This window comes from Thalassophryne amazonica, chromosome 16, assembly GCF_902500255.1.
Source record: "Thalassophryne amazonica chromosome 16, fThaAma1.1, whole genome shotgun sequence".
NCBI lineage: Eukaryota > Metazoa > Chordata > Actinopteri > Batrachoidiformes > Batrachoididae > Thalassophryne > Thalassophryne amazonica.
In genome coordinates, this window is record NC_047118.1 from 39,802,231 (window position 1) to 39,819,427 (window position 17,197).

At 43.0% G+C, this 17,197-nt stretch overlaps 1 protein-coding gene across 2 annotated transcripts; it reads right to left on the minus strand.

The window, feature by feature from the left end:
• Positions 1 to 350: 350 nt before the first annotated feature.
• LOC117527322 (MICAL-like protein 1) lies at positions 351 to 16,526 on the minus strand. Of its 2 annotated transcripts, none has more exons than XM_034189633.1 (11): positions 16,401 to 16,526; positions 14,850 to 15,230; positions 14,685 to 14,727; positions 10,992 to 11,643; positions 10,641 to 10,742; positions 7,835 to 7,961; positions 7,605 to 7,695; positions 7,395 to 7,468; positions 1,503 to 1,617; positions 1,348 to 1,394; positions 351 to 572 (listed from the first exon to the last, which is right to left on the minus strand). In XM_034189633.1, the coding sequence occupies exons 2-11, from the start codon at positions 14,926 to 14,928 to the stop codon at positions 436 to 438; spliced, it is 1,467 nt and encodes a 488-aa protein (XP_034045524.1). In that variant the 5' UTR covers positions 14,929 to 15,230; positions 16,401 to 16,526; the 3' UTR covers positions 351 to 435. The 2 variants fall into 2 exon arrangements, with proteins under 2 accessions (XP_034045524.1, XP_034045525.1); XM_034189634.1 differs by having other exon boundaries at positions 14,850 to 14,978; positions 16,401 to 16,494.
• Between the last annotated feature and the right edge of the window lie 671 nt (positions 16,527 to 17,197).

Here is a 17,197-nt window from a genome sequence, read left to right on the forward strand (position 1 = left end):
TTGACAGCTCTTTGGTCTTGGCCATGGTGGAGTTTGGAGTCTGACTGTTTGAGGCTGTGGATAGCTGTCTTTTATACAGATAACGAGTTCCAACAGATGCCATTAATACAGGTAACAGGTGGAGGACAGACGAGCTTCTTAAAGAAGAAGTTTCAGGTCTGTGAGAGCCAGAAATCTTGCTTGTTTGTGGGTGACCAAGTACTTATTTTCCACCATAATTTACAAATAAATTCTTTAAAAATCCTACAATGTGATTTCCTGGAATTTTTTTTCTCATTTTGTCTCTCATTGTTGAAGTGTACCTATGATGAAAATTCCAGACCTCTGTCATCTTTCTAAGTAGAAGAACCTGCACAATCAGGGACTGACTAAATACTTTTTTACCCTACTGTATACACACACACACACACACACACACACACACTGGGTTTTTTTTTACAACATAAACTGATACTCTTTTTCAGAACTTGTGGGTTCTTCCTCTGCTTTATGGTTCACCATCTTTAACACTTTCTTTGGCACAAAATTCCCTTTTGACTTCTGCAGCTCTTTCAGTCCCTCTTTCTGCAAATCTGTGTCGAGATAAATTAAACAAGTGGTCACCATGTAGTCAGGTTCACTATGTTCAGGTACTAAATCTGGCATATTGGAGATTTGCAAAACTATACATTTTTTAAAGTGCATACAGTAGCCAATCAAAAAGGATTGTTCCATTTTCCCAGAAGCCACCATGGATTTGTAAAAATGTCACCTTAAAATGGGAGGTTTCAATATCTTGGTTTCTAGATGACCTAGAATCTTGAGTCAAGTGACTAAATACACATTTCAGGGCCAAAGAATCTAATGGTCCTCATTAAATCTGAGATCCATAAATGTGATTTTACTCACCTGTACCTTTTTGCATTTAGTGCCATTGCCATGGTCCTAAAAATATGTATTTAGCCACTCGGATCAAGATCCTAAGTCATCTAGAAGATGAGATATTGAAAAACTGCCATTTTAAGCTGCCATTTTTTTGCAAATCCAAGGTGGCCATCTTGGTGGCTTCTGGGAAAAAAATTATTAGTTTTGTGATTGAATATTGTAGGCACTTTTCAAAACTGCATAGTAATCTCCATCAAACTCCAGCGAAATTATATAACAAACGACTAACTGTGAAACAGTTATGTAAGCATGCATGTGTTGATTATCATCATCATTTATATAACTCATGCATTTCAGAGAATTGTAGTCAGGAGGACGAGGCTAAATTTGTGTAGCTTGGTTCAGAAACAGAGAAGACAAAATGTCGACAAAAGACAGCAGATTCCTAATGAGGACTTTTTGGAAATAAATGACATTTCCCACCTTTGTTATTCTTTAATTCTTCCCAAAACAAATCTTCTTCCCTTTCCCTATAATCAGAGACACAAAGATGCAAAGTGACATTTGAGAAAACAAAAATGTCAAAGTGTTCTGTTTGTTTGTTTGTTTGTTTGTTTGTTTGTTTTCCACTTGCGTACCTCTGTCTGTCTTGCTCTAAACTGCTGATGATCTGATTCCTCTGATCGATGATGGCGAACAGGTCATCAGTCAGCTGCCTCTCCCGACCTCGATCCTTCTGATTCCAGTGACTCTCTGAATATGAAGTTTTAAAAAAGTATTCTTAACTCTTGCTTTGATAACCACTTTCAAGGAAAAAGTAAGTGTCAGGTTTATTGAATGAAATTCTCAGTGCATTTTTAGATTTTGATGTCTTATGTCTGCCTGTATTAAATGTGATACATTTTGACCCCATACAAATAAAGTGTTATATATCTCTATAAATCAGTTATGGGCAGAAATATCATTTGGTTAAGCCCCTTTCACATTGGCGTATTCGTAGAGCTGCTCATTGCAGCGTTGTGTTTCATTTAAATACGCCCAAAATACGCGCATACTCAGCCTTTTTCAGTGTTTTCATACTTGCAGCTGCGTGTGTTCGCGTTTTAATGTGTGCACACAGTCGCGTGTACCATGCCGCTATTAAACCAGTTCAGTGCTATTTTCTGCCTCTGTGGAAGTGCGCTCTGTTCTCTACTGCATGGTGTGGTGCTGCTCAAAAACAGAGTCATTTAACATTATTATTATTATTTTTTTTGTCTTGGTGGATCACTTTCATTGTGTCCAGATGCTGCTGAGTCTGGCTGTGGTAAAGGCTGCTCTGAACGAAACGCTGTGACTCGTTAAACTTTTAAAGCTCCGGTTGCTCCGATCAGGTCCGCTGATTTGATCAGACTGATCGATCAGGGCGTCTGATGATCACACCGACATGCAGCGAGTGTGCGTTTATTTTAAAGAGACACAGCTCTTTTCAGCTTTGATCAGACTGATCGATCAGGGCGTCTGATGATCACACCGACATGCAGCAAGTGCGCGTTTATTTTAAAGAGTCACAGCTCTTTTCAGCTTTGATCAGACTGATCGATCAGGGCGTTTGATGATCGCACCAACATGCAGCGAGTGCGCTTTTATTTTAAAGTGTCACAGGTTCAATCAGACACAGAGAAAGAGAGAGAGAGAGAGGAAGAGCGCACGTGCAGAGAGAGAGAAAGTGAGCGACTGACCTGCTGTTTCTGTTGTGTTTCTGGATTTCTGAGTTGAGGTTCGAGTCCCTGTTCTGAACACACAGGTGCTGTGGGCTGTGTGCTCATGTTCTCCAGCTGACGCACTCAGTTTATGGTTGTGTACAGGAGCGCAGTGTTGCACAGACTTGCCTGCAGTAATGCTGTGCTGCGCAGACCTGCTTCAAACTGTGTCCAGCGCTCTACGCCGAAGAAAATTAAACATGTTTAATTTCTTCCTCCCTACACGCGTAGCCTTCAACATGCTGCTGTGCAGGGAGCAAAAACTCGACATAGAGCTGCTAAAAGTGGACGTAGAACTGCTCAACTCAGTGTAGACGATACGCTGCAATGAGCAGTTCTATGAATACGCCACTGTGAAAGGGGCTTTAGAATGTTTAATGCAAAAGACAAAAATAAATAAATGCAATGACATATTATATTAGTTAGAGAATGAATGAAAAAGATTCTGTTAATACTGGCCACAGGTGTTGTCATTTTTTTGTGAGAAAATAATTATTGTCATCTTCTTTGAACATATTGTTCAGCTTTAGTCTGCTGGAGCAAGGTGAAGCAATGAAAATATCTTCAATCAAAATACATGAAAGATCAAAGCCAGTGATATCATTTAAATATGTATTTATTTTCTTTCAGACGTCATCATTGTGCTCACTATCACGTTCACTAAAGTCCAGTTCTCCTAACATATTTTGAGTGACAGACTGTGTTGATGCTTTTTTTGTTGACTGTTTATTTGTTTCTGCTTGTGTGTTAACAGTCAGTCTCAGCAGGCTGCAACTGCTGCAAAGGTCCATGTATTTTGAGCATTTTATTACAAATATTTCTAATATAATGGCTTGCTGTGTGGTTAATTCTCTGAACGGATAATTGAAAATGTGTGTGACATATCTGCATTGAGTGAAATTATTGTGATGTAATTTTGTATGCCAAAGGTGTTAGCATTTATAGCAGCTATACCGGTAGTTTCATGACATTAGGTTGTTAATCCACAATTCCTGACTTAATAAACGGGTCATGAATTTTAATCCCCACACCAAAGCCAAACCATTATGAGAACCACCACTCAGCTCCCTAAAATATGATAAAACAAACACCCGAGCTGAGCTTGGCGATGCTAACAGCGTTAGCATTTGTAGCAGTTACCAGTAGCTTGAAGATGTTAGGTCATGTCAGTCCATGATTAGTGAGGAAATAAACAGATCCTAATTTTTTAATGGCCGCACCACTCAGCTGCCCCAAATTATCCATCCATCCATCCATCCATCCATCCATTTTCTTCCGCTTTATCTGGAGTTGGGTCGCTGGGGCAGCAGCTCAAGCAAAGCCACCCAGACCTCTCGATCCACACACACCTCCCCCAGCTCCTCTGGGGGAACCCCAAGGCGTTCCCAAACCAGCCGAGAGATTGAGTCCCTCCAGCGTGTCCTGGCTCTTCCCCGGGGCCTCCTCCCAATGGGACGTGCCCGGAACACTTCTCCAGCGAGGCGTCCAGGGGGCATTCGGAAAAGATGCCCGAGTCACCTCAACAGACTCCTTTCGACGTGGAGGAGCAGCGGCTCGACTCCGAGCTCCTCCCGAGTGACCGAGCTCCTCACCCTATCTCTAAGGGAGCGCCCAGCCACCCTGCGGAGGAAACTCATCTCGGACGCTTGTACTCGCGATCTCGTTCTTTCGGTCATGACCCAAATCTCATGACCATAGGTGAGGATCGGAACGTAGATCAATCAGTAAATCGAGAGCTTTGCCCCCTCTACTCAGTTCTCCCTTCACCACGACGGTCCGATACAGCGACCGCATCACTGCAGATGCTGCACCGATCCGTCTATCGATCTCACACTCCATCCGTCCCTCACTTGTGAACAGGACCCCGAGATACTTAAACTCCTCCACTTGAACCACATCGTCCGCAAACAGCAGAGACGAGATTCTGTGGTTCCCAAACCAGACCCCCTCTACACCCTGGCTGCGCCTAGAAATTCTGTCCATAAAAATAATGAACAGAACTGGTGACAAAGGGCAGTCCTGGCGGAGGCCAACGTGCACTGGAAACAGGTTTGACTTACTACCGGCAATGCGAACCAAGCTCCTGCTGGGGTCGAACAGGGACCAGATAGCCCTTAGCAAAAGACCCCGGCCCCCGTACTCCCGCAGCACTCCCCACAGGGTGCCCCGAGGGACACGGTCGACGCCTTCTCCAGATCCACAAAACACATGTGGACTGGTTTGGCGAACGCCCATGAACTCTCCAGCACCCGATGGAGCGTGTAGAGCTGGTCCAGTGTGCCGCGACCAGGACGAAAACCACACTGCTCCTCCTGAATCCGAGGTTCGACCATCGGTCGAATTCTCCTCTCCAGCACTGTGGAATAGACCTTACCGGGGATGCTGAGGACTGTGATCCCCCTATAGTTGGAACACACCCTCCAGTCCCCCTTCTTAAACAGAAGGACCACCACCCCGGTCTGCCAATCCAGAGGCACTGTCCCCGATCGCCACGCGACGTTGCAGAGGCGTGTCAGCCAAGACAGTCCCACAACATCCAGAGACTTAAGGTACTCAGTACGGATTTCATCCACCCCAGGAGCCTTGCCACCAAGGAGCTTTCTAACCACCTCGGTGACTTCGGCCTGGGTAATGGATCAGTCCGCCTCTGAGACCCCAGTCTCTGCTTCCTCTTCGGAAGACGTGTCGATGGGATTGAGGAGATCCTCGAAGTACTCCTTCCACCGCCTGACAACATCCCCAGTCAGGGTCAACAGCTCCCCACCAGCACTGTTTACGGTGCGGGTGGAGAGCTGCTTCCGCCTCTTGAGGCGTCGGACGGTTTGCCAGAATCTCTTCAAGGCCGACCGATAGTCCTCCTCCATAGCCTCCCCGAATTCCTTCCAGACCTGAGTTTTTGCCTCTGCGACCGCACGGGCTGTGGCACGCTTGGCCTGCCGGTACCTGTCAGCTGCCTCTGGGGTCCCACCTACCAACAAAGATAAGTAGGACTCCTTCTTCAGCTTGACGGCATCCCTTACTTCCAGTGTCCACCACCGGGTTCGGGGATTGCCACCGCGACAGGCACCAGAGACCTTGCGACCACAGCTACGAGCGGCCGCTTCGACAATGGAGGTGGAAAACATGGTCCACTCGGACTCCATGTCTCCAACCTTCCCCGGGATCTGGGAGAAGCTCTCCCGGAGGTGGGAGTTGAAGACCTCGCTGACAGAGGGTTCCGCCAGTCGTTCCCAGCAGACCCTCACGATATGTTTGGGCCTGCCAGGTCTGACCGGCTTCCTCCCCTCCCAGCGGATCCAACTCACCACCAGGTGGTGATCGGTCGACAGCTCTGCCCCTCTCTTCACTCGAGTGTCCGAGACACGTGGCTGAAGGTCAGATGATACGACTACAAAGTTGATCATCGACCTCCGGCTCAGGGTGTCCTGGTGCCACGTGCACTTATGGACACCCTTGTGCTCGAACATGGTGTTCGTGATGGACAAACTGTGACTAGCACAGAAGTCCAACAACTGAACACCACTCGGGTTCAGATCGGGGAGGCCGTGCTTCCCGATCACCCCCCTCCAGGTCCACTGTCGCCTCCCACGTGGGCGTTGAAATCCCCCAGGAGAACAAAATATGATTTAATAAACACCCAAACTGAGGTTAGCGTGTTAGCTGAGCTTCTTGGTAAAATGCTAATGGCATAAGCATTTGTAGCAGTTATTGGTAACTTGAAGAGATTAGGTCAAGTTAATCCATGATTATTGAGGAAATAAGCAAAATATACCCCAAAATATGATTTAATAAACACCCAAACTGAGATTAGCTGTTAGCTGAGCTTGTTGGTAAAATGCTAATGCGTAAGTATTTGTATCAGTTATTGATAACTTGAAGAGATTAGGTCAAGTTAATCCATGATTATTGAGGAAATAAGCAAAATATACCCCAAAATATGATTTAATAAACACTTGAACTGAGGTTAGCGTGTTAGCTGAGCTTCTTGGTAAAATGCTAATGGCATAAGCATTTGTAGCAGTTATTGGTAACTTGAAGAGATTAGGTCAAGTTAATCCATGATTATTGAGGAAATAAGCAAAATATACCCCAAAATATGATTTAATAAACACCCAAACTGAGATTAGCTGTTAGCTGAGCTTGTTGGTAAAATGCTAATGCGTAAGTATTTGTATCAGTTATTGATAACTTGAAGAGATTAGGTCAAGTTAATCCATGATTATTGAGGAAATAAGCAAAATATACCCCAAAATATGATTTAATAAACACTTGAACTGAGGTTAGCCTGTTAGCTGAACATGTTGGTGTTTGGGTTTCATTTATCCTGCCCAGGTCATACAGTCTCACCCATGAGCCATCTCATTACCCATAAATAGGGTGCAGATCCCCACCCCCCACCCCTGCACACACACACACACACACACACACACAAATACACACGTGTGCACATGTACACACACACACACACACACACACACACACACACACACACACACACACACACACACACACACACACACACACAAATACACACGTGTGCACATGTACACACACACACACACACACACACACACACACACACACACACACACACACACACACACACGTGTGCACATGTACACACACACACACACACACACACACACACACACACACACACACACACACACACACACACACACACACAAGGGCAGACAGACAACTGATTAAAGTGCTTTTCATATATATATATATATATATATATAGGATGATTATTATTACCGAAAAAAAATGACAATTCATACAGACCTGGTTTATTAAAGAGACATCTAAGCTCATATTCAACATCTGCTTGTCTCGTCTCTAACTTCTGTTGCTTTGTCCTGCAAAAAAATGCACAAAATGTTTAATTTGAAGACATTTCTTGTCATAACACTTATTAGAGAAAACAAATGTATAGCACCAGTGGTCTTGCCTCAGTCTTTGGACATTAAACGCTAATTTTTCCAGCACACTTACAGAAAAACCAGCTCCGTCTCTCTGCGCACCAGAATGTGTCTCTCTTGAATAACAGAGAACCAGTCCATCAGAATCTTCTCCTCCTCTTCATCTAATATCATAATTAATGTGAATTAAAGACAAATAATACAACAGAATCTCTGAAACTTTATTGTGGAACCTTCATGCATAATAAATTCATAGTAACACTAGTTTTATGCATCTGCCACCTAATGTTTTTTATGTACAACCGTTCTTGCAGTCTCTCAGGCTCTTCTCCAGTTCAGCTCCTCTGAGTTCCAGAGCCTCCAAACGTGTAACCAGTTCTTCCATCTCCACCTGCAGCGTTTCTGTGGAAATGTTTATGTCTGTCTGCACCTGGTGTGCAACACACAAGACAAAAACTGCAGAATGTTTCACTCCCAAAACACTATGCATTTTTTTGTTCACCCAAATGTTTGATATCATACCACAACATAAAAGTTTGCATGATTGCATGTATGGACAAAAATATTTCACACAGTGCTTCAGTCCTGTGTGTAAAGCTATATTTCACAAACTGATGGTCCTACGGTCTGAATGTTGGTGTGATATTATTTGCAAGCTGTAAGGTTACAGTGAAAAAGTTTGTCAGAAACATGGCAACAACACATCAGGTCAGGTCTGGGAGCATGTGCCAGTGCTGGTACAGCCAACGCATGACAGACCTGCCTTGAGTACTGGATGGTGAACACCCAGGCAGACAACTAACCCATCCCCACATCCCAAAATTTGCAATCTACCTGCTACAGACAGGCAAAATGCTGGAGGCCCTTTCATCTTCTCCAGCTGCCAGGGTCCTCAAATTAAGGCATCTGCACTCCGGATCACACTATAACTATAACACACAGCCAATATGTCACAGCTCATATTCCCTCACAATGCAACCAAGTCTCCTGCAGTAAACAGTAGTTTGACACAAACTCATTCAAGCCGTACCAAAGGATTCTCCAGACACTTGGCATCAAACACATCCAGTTGGCACCTTAGAACACTAGTTTGTGTCACAGCCATACAGGACAGGAAGCACCATGCAAATGTATGTGCACGGCACCTTGCTCCAGCGGTCTCATGAGTCCATAAGCTCTTCCCATGCATCTCAAAGACATAGGACCCAGAGACATGAATGTCACTGCCAAGACAAATTCATCTCTCTACAGGTTCGCCACTTTCACCGCAGAGTTGTCACCCAACCTGATCTAACACCCAGTCCAAGCAAAGATTGAATCGCATCCAAGCTCAAACACGTTCGTGACAGAATCCACAATTCACTGGGAAGAGGCCAAAGTCTGCCTCACTGTGCATAGCACTCATAGTATCTGTACATAGGCCAGCTACAATATCCAGCAACTTATTGTGCATCATACACTGAAAAAAGAATCAACTTAAAAAAGCGTTACAGTTAAGTTCATACAACTTAATTCATTCAGATTTTACCAATTGTAATGTTTTTGTTGTGTGGGCCGCTGAAGAGGAGGTACTGCTGGCCCACCACCACCAGAGGGCGCCCTGCTTGGAGTGCGGGCTCCAAGCACGAGAGGGCGCCAGACCTAGAAGAAGTGACAGCTGTCATTCATCCCCTGCCCCAGCTGTCACTCGTTCATCATCATCACCACCATAAAAGCCGGACTGCAACTCCACCTCCTCGCCGAGAAATCGACTACCATTCCTGAGGTAATCCGTCTCTGCAGTATTTGGATTAATCCACGTTTTGATCTCTGTTTGCAGCCGTTTATTCCTGTGGGACAGTTTTGTTGGAGTGGCGTGTTGTGGGAACCGCGACGTCTTCGCCTCCCACTCCCTCCAGATAAGTGACTGACAGGAGCTGCTTGAGTGTATGATTGGAGGTGGAGGTGCTCCCTCCCATCAGTGTTGGACTGTGTATTACTGAGTGTGCGGACTCACACTCACACATCCTGTTTCTGCTTTCTGCCAGCAGTACCAGGGTCGACAGCCGGGAACAGAGGCCACCTGGGGACTCGGGACTTGGCGGCTCCGGTGTTCTTCAGACCGTTGGTGGTGGAAGCCGTGTGGAGTACGGCTTCTCTCTCGTCGGGGGGGTCTCCTATCTTCGAGCCTGCCACACGTCACCTGGTGCTAATTGACTGTGCATATTTTCTGTGTCTTTTCGTTGTGTAGTGTCACAACATTAAATTGTTACCTTTTGGTTTAGTCATTGTCCATTCATTTGCGCCCCCTGTTGTGGGTCCGTGCTACGACACCTTCACAACAGTTTTTGTTTAAGTTGGTTCAACTATTCTCTTTTTTCAGTGTACAAATGATCCAGATGTTCTGCAGATGATGATGGTTAAAACCAGCTAAAGTCACCCGATAATCAGATCTCATTATACCAATGAGGTTAGAGAGTAGATCTTTGGTTTAAATTACTCTGTGAACCTGATACAGCCAAGTCATCATATCCACCCTGATTGGCCAAGTAAATTATATTATTATTAATAGAAATACAAAGACTATTACACAGGAAGCCAAACCTTCCAAGAGCAAACAATCCTCAAAAGGCGAGAAAAGCCACCAAGACTCCTCGGACAACTGCGAACATGTAAAACAAGCTTCAACAGCTGTGAATAGAGAAACTGAACGTACACCAGCTCTTAATCACTTCTTCACCACTCAGAGAGTGACGCAGAGAAATCAATTTGTTAAAATAAGGTACCATATTTTCCAGAGTATAAGCCATTAAAAATAAAAAATGGCTCTTGACAATGAAAAACATTCCTGTATAAGTCACAACGGTGTTTAATTTTCTTTCTGTATTATCGACTCTTTAATTTGGGATTTTTGTGCAAAGTTGTAGTGTACTTTTATTATTAGCATTTATTCTTTTAGTTCATTTAGTTTAGTGCTTTGATTCCTGGGAAATCCCTATATAGATAGTTGATGTTATATTACATTAAAAAGAACATGATAGGTGCAATAATATAATACACTTATGTTAAATCGTAGTAATAACAATGTAGTAACTACACTTCTGACATAACATAACTGCAGCCACTGTACCTTCCTCTTTATCAGCGGGACGTCATGTCCAGGGACTGAAACCCGTCTGGGTGGCTCGTCCTGTACTGCAGGTTGTGGTTCAAATGGATTCCCATTGCATGGCTGCAAACAAAAATAAAGAAAATCACCACAAAATAAAATGCAACCCTAAAATACACTTCATATATTCCTGTGTTGTTGACTTAAACTGTGACACACACAGAAAAATAATCTCATGCAGGATTTAAAACCTGCTAACCCTGTTATGTTTACTCATTATTAGCATTCCATAAAAACATCCGTATCTAAGAGTTTGAGTGTCATATGACTGTCGCTTTCCCACAGCTGGTCATATTATTGACCTCTTCATACCTCACTGTCAGATGACCACGCAGCGCATTTGGGTTGGCTTTCATCTTCCTGTTCAGACATAAAGGGATTCTGAGGTGGAGCAGAGCCAACAGCCGGAAGTGAAGTTTGAGTCTGTGCATCATGTGACCTTGCACGCCATCCTCTCGTGCCCGCAGTTTTAGCCAAATCAGGTTTACCCGTTTGATGAACTTCTCCAGATGTTGCACTCGCTCCTTTTCCGCGCTCACATCCTGCACCTCCACCTGCCTCTCTGAAGTCTGTCTGCACCTGCTTATCCTGGACTTTTGCACATTTGGTGGCAACACTTGAACAGACTGAAGCGCGAGTGTACCCTGATTTATGAGGTGGCCCGTGACCGTTCTCCGGCTGTGACACTGAGGGTGCACTCTGGTCTTCATCTTCAGTCGTACTCTCGTGTCCTCTTGTATCTTCAGTAATGTCCTCACATTCTTCCTCATCCTCCACAAATGGATTAGGAAGAGGAGACAGCCTGGGTGTGTACCACGGCCCCTCTTTGTTACATACAATTTTGGGCCAAAGAGGAGGTATTGGTGCTGCAGCTGGAGGAAGTTGTGTCCAGGGTCCCGGATGGATGATGCTCAGCCAGGGATGGTTGCTTACAACTTTACAGCTACTGCCAGTCGGGTTAGTGCTAAAGAAAGAAAGAGGAAGTTCAAGAGGTCATAATGTGGAAGTTATGTGTTTTTCCCCCTCATGTGAGCTTCACCAATCGTGTCACAGTGATTCTTGAAGTTTGATACAAGCACCAAAGTCGGCACAAATACTCCTTAGACATTACTCTTTTGAAAAAATAAAAATGCTTCAATCAAATTGAAAACTACACTACATTATTTGTCTCATCATAACAATTACAAAAATGTATAGTTTGGAATATCTATGACTGAATGTTCAGGAGTTATGGGGTAAAAACAGCAAAAATGGTGACAAAGGTCAGTTTCAGTTTGTACAGGGGTCAATAGTTAAAGTTCCTTCAATATTGGTAAAAAGTCATGCAAATTATTGGTTGAGCTAATAGGATTAATAAATGGAATAGTTTTGACTGTGTTGAATGTTTGGCCTCTAAAGTAAAGGTCAAACAAGGTCAACGTCCACTGGATTCTAAGACATGTGACATATGTTACCCTGTAACATGATAACTAAGCATGATAGTTATCATGTTACAGACCTAACATCTTCATAGGTGGAAGGTACTCAACACTTTCCACCTGCGCTGTCTAAGGCACATCCTGGGCTGGACCATATTTCCAACACGGACATGATGGATCACCCAGCATGTACTCTCTCCTGAGTCAGTAATGTCTGAGTACAGCACATGGAGGACAGCTGCATTCCCAAAGACGTACTCTATGGACAGCTGGCATTAGGCAGCCGACGAGTAGGACGGCCACCCCTCCGCTACAGTGATGCCTGTAAGCGCGACATGAAAGCCAGCAACATCAACCCTACAATCTGGGAGGAGATCGCGGAAGATCGGTGCTGCTGGTCACAAAAGGTGAAGCAAGGGATCAAGCAGGCAGATGAAGCTAGAAACCAAAAGGCCGCTAAAAAAAGGGACAGTCACAAGTTCTGTGCTGTCATTGCACCCCCTGCTTCAAACTTCACCTGCTCTGCCTGTGGAAAAGACTGTCACTTGCACATCGGCCTCCACAGTCATGCTCGGCGCTTCAGACCAACCACGAACTGACTTTCCAGAGCGCACCGGCATCGTCTCTCAAGACTTGTGTCACCTACTATAAATAATCCTAATCATCATCATCATTTAAAAACTGACAAAATACAACCTGTTAATTTAATTAAACACAAGCAGTTTGAGGAAACTACACTCAACAAAAATATAAACGCAACACTTTTGGTTTTGCTCCCATTTTGTATGAGATGAACTCAAAGATCTAAAACTTTTTCCACATACACAATATCACCATTTCCCTCAAATATTGTTCACAAACCAGTCTAAATCTGTGATAGTGAGCACTTCTCCTTTGCTGAGATAATGCATCCCACCTCACAGGTGTGCCATACCAAGATGCTATTGCTCGTGTATTGAATGTTCATTTCTCTACCATAAGCCGTCTCCAAAGGCGTTTCAGAGAATTTGGCAGTACATCCAACCAGCCTCACAACCGCAGACCACGTGTAACCACACCAGCCCAGGACCTCCACATCCAGCATGTTCACCTCCAAGATCGTCTGAGACCAGCCACTCGGACAGCTGCTGAAACAATCGGTTTGCATAACCAAAGAATTTCTGCACAAACTGTCAGAAACCGTCTCAGGGAAGCTCATCTGCATGCTCGTCGTCCTCATCGGGGTCTCGACCTGACTCGGCAAATGCTCACATTCACTGGCGTTTGGCACGTTGGAGAGGTGTTCTCTTCACGGATGAATCCCGGTTCACACTGTTCAGGGCAGATGGCAGACAGCGTGTGTGGCGTCGTGTGGGTGAGCGGTTTTCTGATGTCAGTGTTGTGGATCAAGTGGCCCATGGTGGCGGTGGGGTTATGGTATGGGCAGGCGTCTGTTATGGACGAAGAACACAGGTGCATTTTATTGATGGCATTTTGAATGCACAGAGATACCGCGACGAGATCCTGAGGCCCATTGTTGTGCCATACATCCAAGAACATCACCTCATGTTGCAGCAGGATAATGCACTTCCCCATGTTACAAGGATCTGTACACAATTCTTGGAAGCTGAAAATGTCCCAGTTCTTGCATGGCCGGCATACTCACCGGACATGTCACCCACTGAGCATGTTTGGGATGCTCTGGACCGGCATATACAACAGTGTGTACCAGTTCCTGCCAATATCCAGCAACTTTGCACAGCCATTGATATTGTGTATGTGGAAAAAGTTTTAGATCTTTGAGTTCATCTCATACAAAATGGGAGAAAAACCAAAAGTGTTGCGTTTATATTTTTGTTGAGTGTAGTTGGCTTAAATCATTTAATGTTAATGGACTAAGCTGATTCAGACATTATAATGTATCTTAATTACATTAAATTAACTTGCTTAAATTGTGTTAAATTAATTTACATGGACTAATGATGTAATAGTTTATTTTTAAATTCTGCACTTATTGAAAACATTCTTAAAAATTACCTGAAATGTTTCATTGTAACCATATCTAAATAAAGTAACACTAACTTAAAGCTACAGTCTGCAGAATTTAGTGTCATCTAGTGGCGCAACTAGCACACACTGTATAGCAGAGCAACCCCTGATTCATCTTCTTCTTTTTCTTTCAGTCTTCCAACCACACTACAAAATGCTAAACGATGGAGTACGTATGTCTGTTTTAGGCTACTCTATCAACTTGGTGATGCAACATGGTGGCCTCCATGAGGGGGCCTGTTGTTGCAGGTAATTACACAGGAACGAACAGATGGTTGTGAATGTTGTATTCCATTTCTGCTAATAAACAAAATCTAAAGCAACCTCTAAATCCTACACACTGTAGCTTTAAATATATCATTTTCTCTCTTCTATTGCTGTCACTTGATCCAAAACAAGCATCTGGATGGTTACTATGTAATTTGTGTTTTCCTATTTTTTTAAGACACAATGGGACCTGAGTACATGTGCAACATCTCAACATAACAGTCAGTTATTTTCCAGAACAAATAAATCTGCAGCCATAATAAAGATGAAAGAGGGGAAAAAATAGAATTACCTGCAACAAAAACTGGATGATTTACTTTTGATAAATGGCTTCCCTGCACAAATGGAAATAGGAGAAAAAATGACTTAATGAAATTTTTCACACAGTCATGAAAGAGACCAGGAGGACATGGAGAGTACAGATAATCATTCCAACACAAGCACATTGCTTCCTTACCTGTGGTGCAGAAACTGCTCTTTGTGTGGAAACTTTGGCATCTGGGTGCAGGAACAGGAGCTCTATAGGGGACTGACATGCTCCTGGACAGTGGAACGTGCTCGACTCATGAAGCTCGTCCAGATGTTGCTAAAAAAACAGAGGAGACTTTGGTCTTTGTCTCTGTCAGAATGGATGCAGGCCTGGCCTTCTAAGCTCCAACAACTGTCCTGTTGTTAACATTAGATGGAGGAGGTGGTGCCGGCTTCTTAGCCATGCTCTTCAGCTGGACGGATGTTTCTTCGGTTACTTCCCAGCACTTTCTTCTGCCTGTCCTCTGATGCCAGTGCTTTACAAACCAGTCTATCCTGTGACTCTGTTTTCTCAGTGTAATGAGGAACACTGGTGAAATAACAGTGTAATGAGAAGGCAGATGTCAGTTTGTTCAAGCCAGTGATGTGTAACAACTTCAAACTGGCAGAACTCGCTGTAAAGTCAAGAGAATTCATGTACAAATGGAGCACAGTTTGACATGTGACAGTTACAGGAGAATCTGAACAGTGGTTATGACCAGCTTATTCTAAACTGGAGCATATCTTATCAGTCTATTGTACCTAAAAATCTGCAAAAACAGTTCCATAATCCATTTATGATACCCAAGACATGCGAGAACTGATCCCACATCAATCTATTACACTTAAAACCTGCAAAAACAGTTCCTTAATCTATTAATTATATGTAAGACATGGAAGAACTGATACTAGATCAGTCTATTGTACCTAAAATCTGCAAGAATGGAACCAAGATCACTTTAATACATTTACAACCTGCAAGACTTGATATCAGATTGTTTTATTATACCTACAATCTGCAAGAATAGTTCCTTATTCAGTTTATATCTAATGTCTAAAACAACTGATCCCAGATCAGTTACCTAAACACTGCAAAACTATTTTCTGTTCAAGTTACATCAATGGCTAGATCTCAAATCGGTTTATTATACCTAAAATCTGCAAGAACTATTCCTTAATCAGTTTATGATTACTGAGACCTATAGGAACTGATCCCAGGTCAGTTTATTTATACCTAAAACCTGCAAAGACCTACACGAACTGATCCTAGAACCTAAAACCCTGCAGGAACTGTTCCCTATTGTATTCATGATTCCTTGGACCTGCAAGTGCAGATATGAGATCAGTTTCTGGCATTGGTTTATGAGCGCCAAAAATGTCATGATCAGAAGAACCACAATAAATGTTGCTATTAGTTGTGCTGTTTTTTTGTTTTTGTTTTTTTTTTTACTATTCAATCAGTTGTTCAAAAACTTTGTGTAGAAACATACATTCAAGTGATTGAATCGCTGTATAATCCATGTAATTCAGCAATCTTGGGGTAAACTGGTGACAGTTTGCATTCACTGAGTGCGTTTCTAGTTTCTGCACGGGGCTCTTGGGTCATGTGACGCGGCACCAGTGTGGTAAATAAACCTAAAAGTGAAGCCATCAATCCGAATAACATGAAGGCAGATGATACTTGGGTTTATGGAAGAAACAGGAAATAAGAATTTGTTACCTTGCGGTTGGTTTTGTTGCGGATAAAAGACGAAATCCGTTCCTCGCCTTTTTGGCTCCTTCTTTGTTTTGCTCAACACTCAGTGCAATGCGCCATAGCTGCCGCTTGATGGAGACAGAGAGCTGCTGGGAATCCAAAATAAATACAATTTCTGCTGCTAAGGTTGTTTCTAAAATGTTATCAAAGTGCTTATAATGATCAATAAATACATAAGTAGGGCGATCATTTATTTATTTTGTACCGCTGAGAAGCTTCTGGGAGAATACAGCTTTTTATTCATGTGAGGTTTAATTAATCACTTGTAAAGTAAGCCACGATGAAGCAGTAGTAGTTCCGTGTTAATAAATAATTGGAGTCATTTTACTTTTTCATCCATGCAACTGCTATGTATATTCTATAAATAATTATAAGGCTTTTCTTGAGAACAAAATACAAACACACATTTCTCTTTATTTTGTACAATTTATTATTGTTGTCCTTGTCCCTGACCAGGTTTTTAAATGCAATATTTCATACAATCAATTCATTATTATTATTATTATTATTATTATTATTACATTTTAATGTTTTCATATAAACAGATAATATTTTAGTTTAAAATAGTTTCCTTAAAATTAACCATGTTTAATGCTGACAATACAAATGTGTAGTATTTCACAGAATATAATGTTAAAAAGTCACAGTTCTTTTAGTGGGAAACAAGACTGAGTACGCGTGTGTGTGTGAATGGGTGGGAGCCCGGTGGAATAGTGCGGTTATAAGGAATAGAGATGGTGAAAGTAGGTAAGTTTAAATAC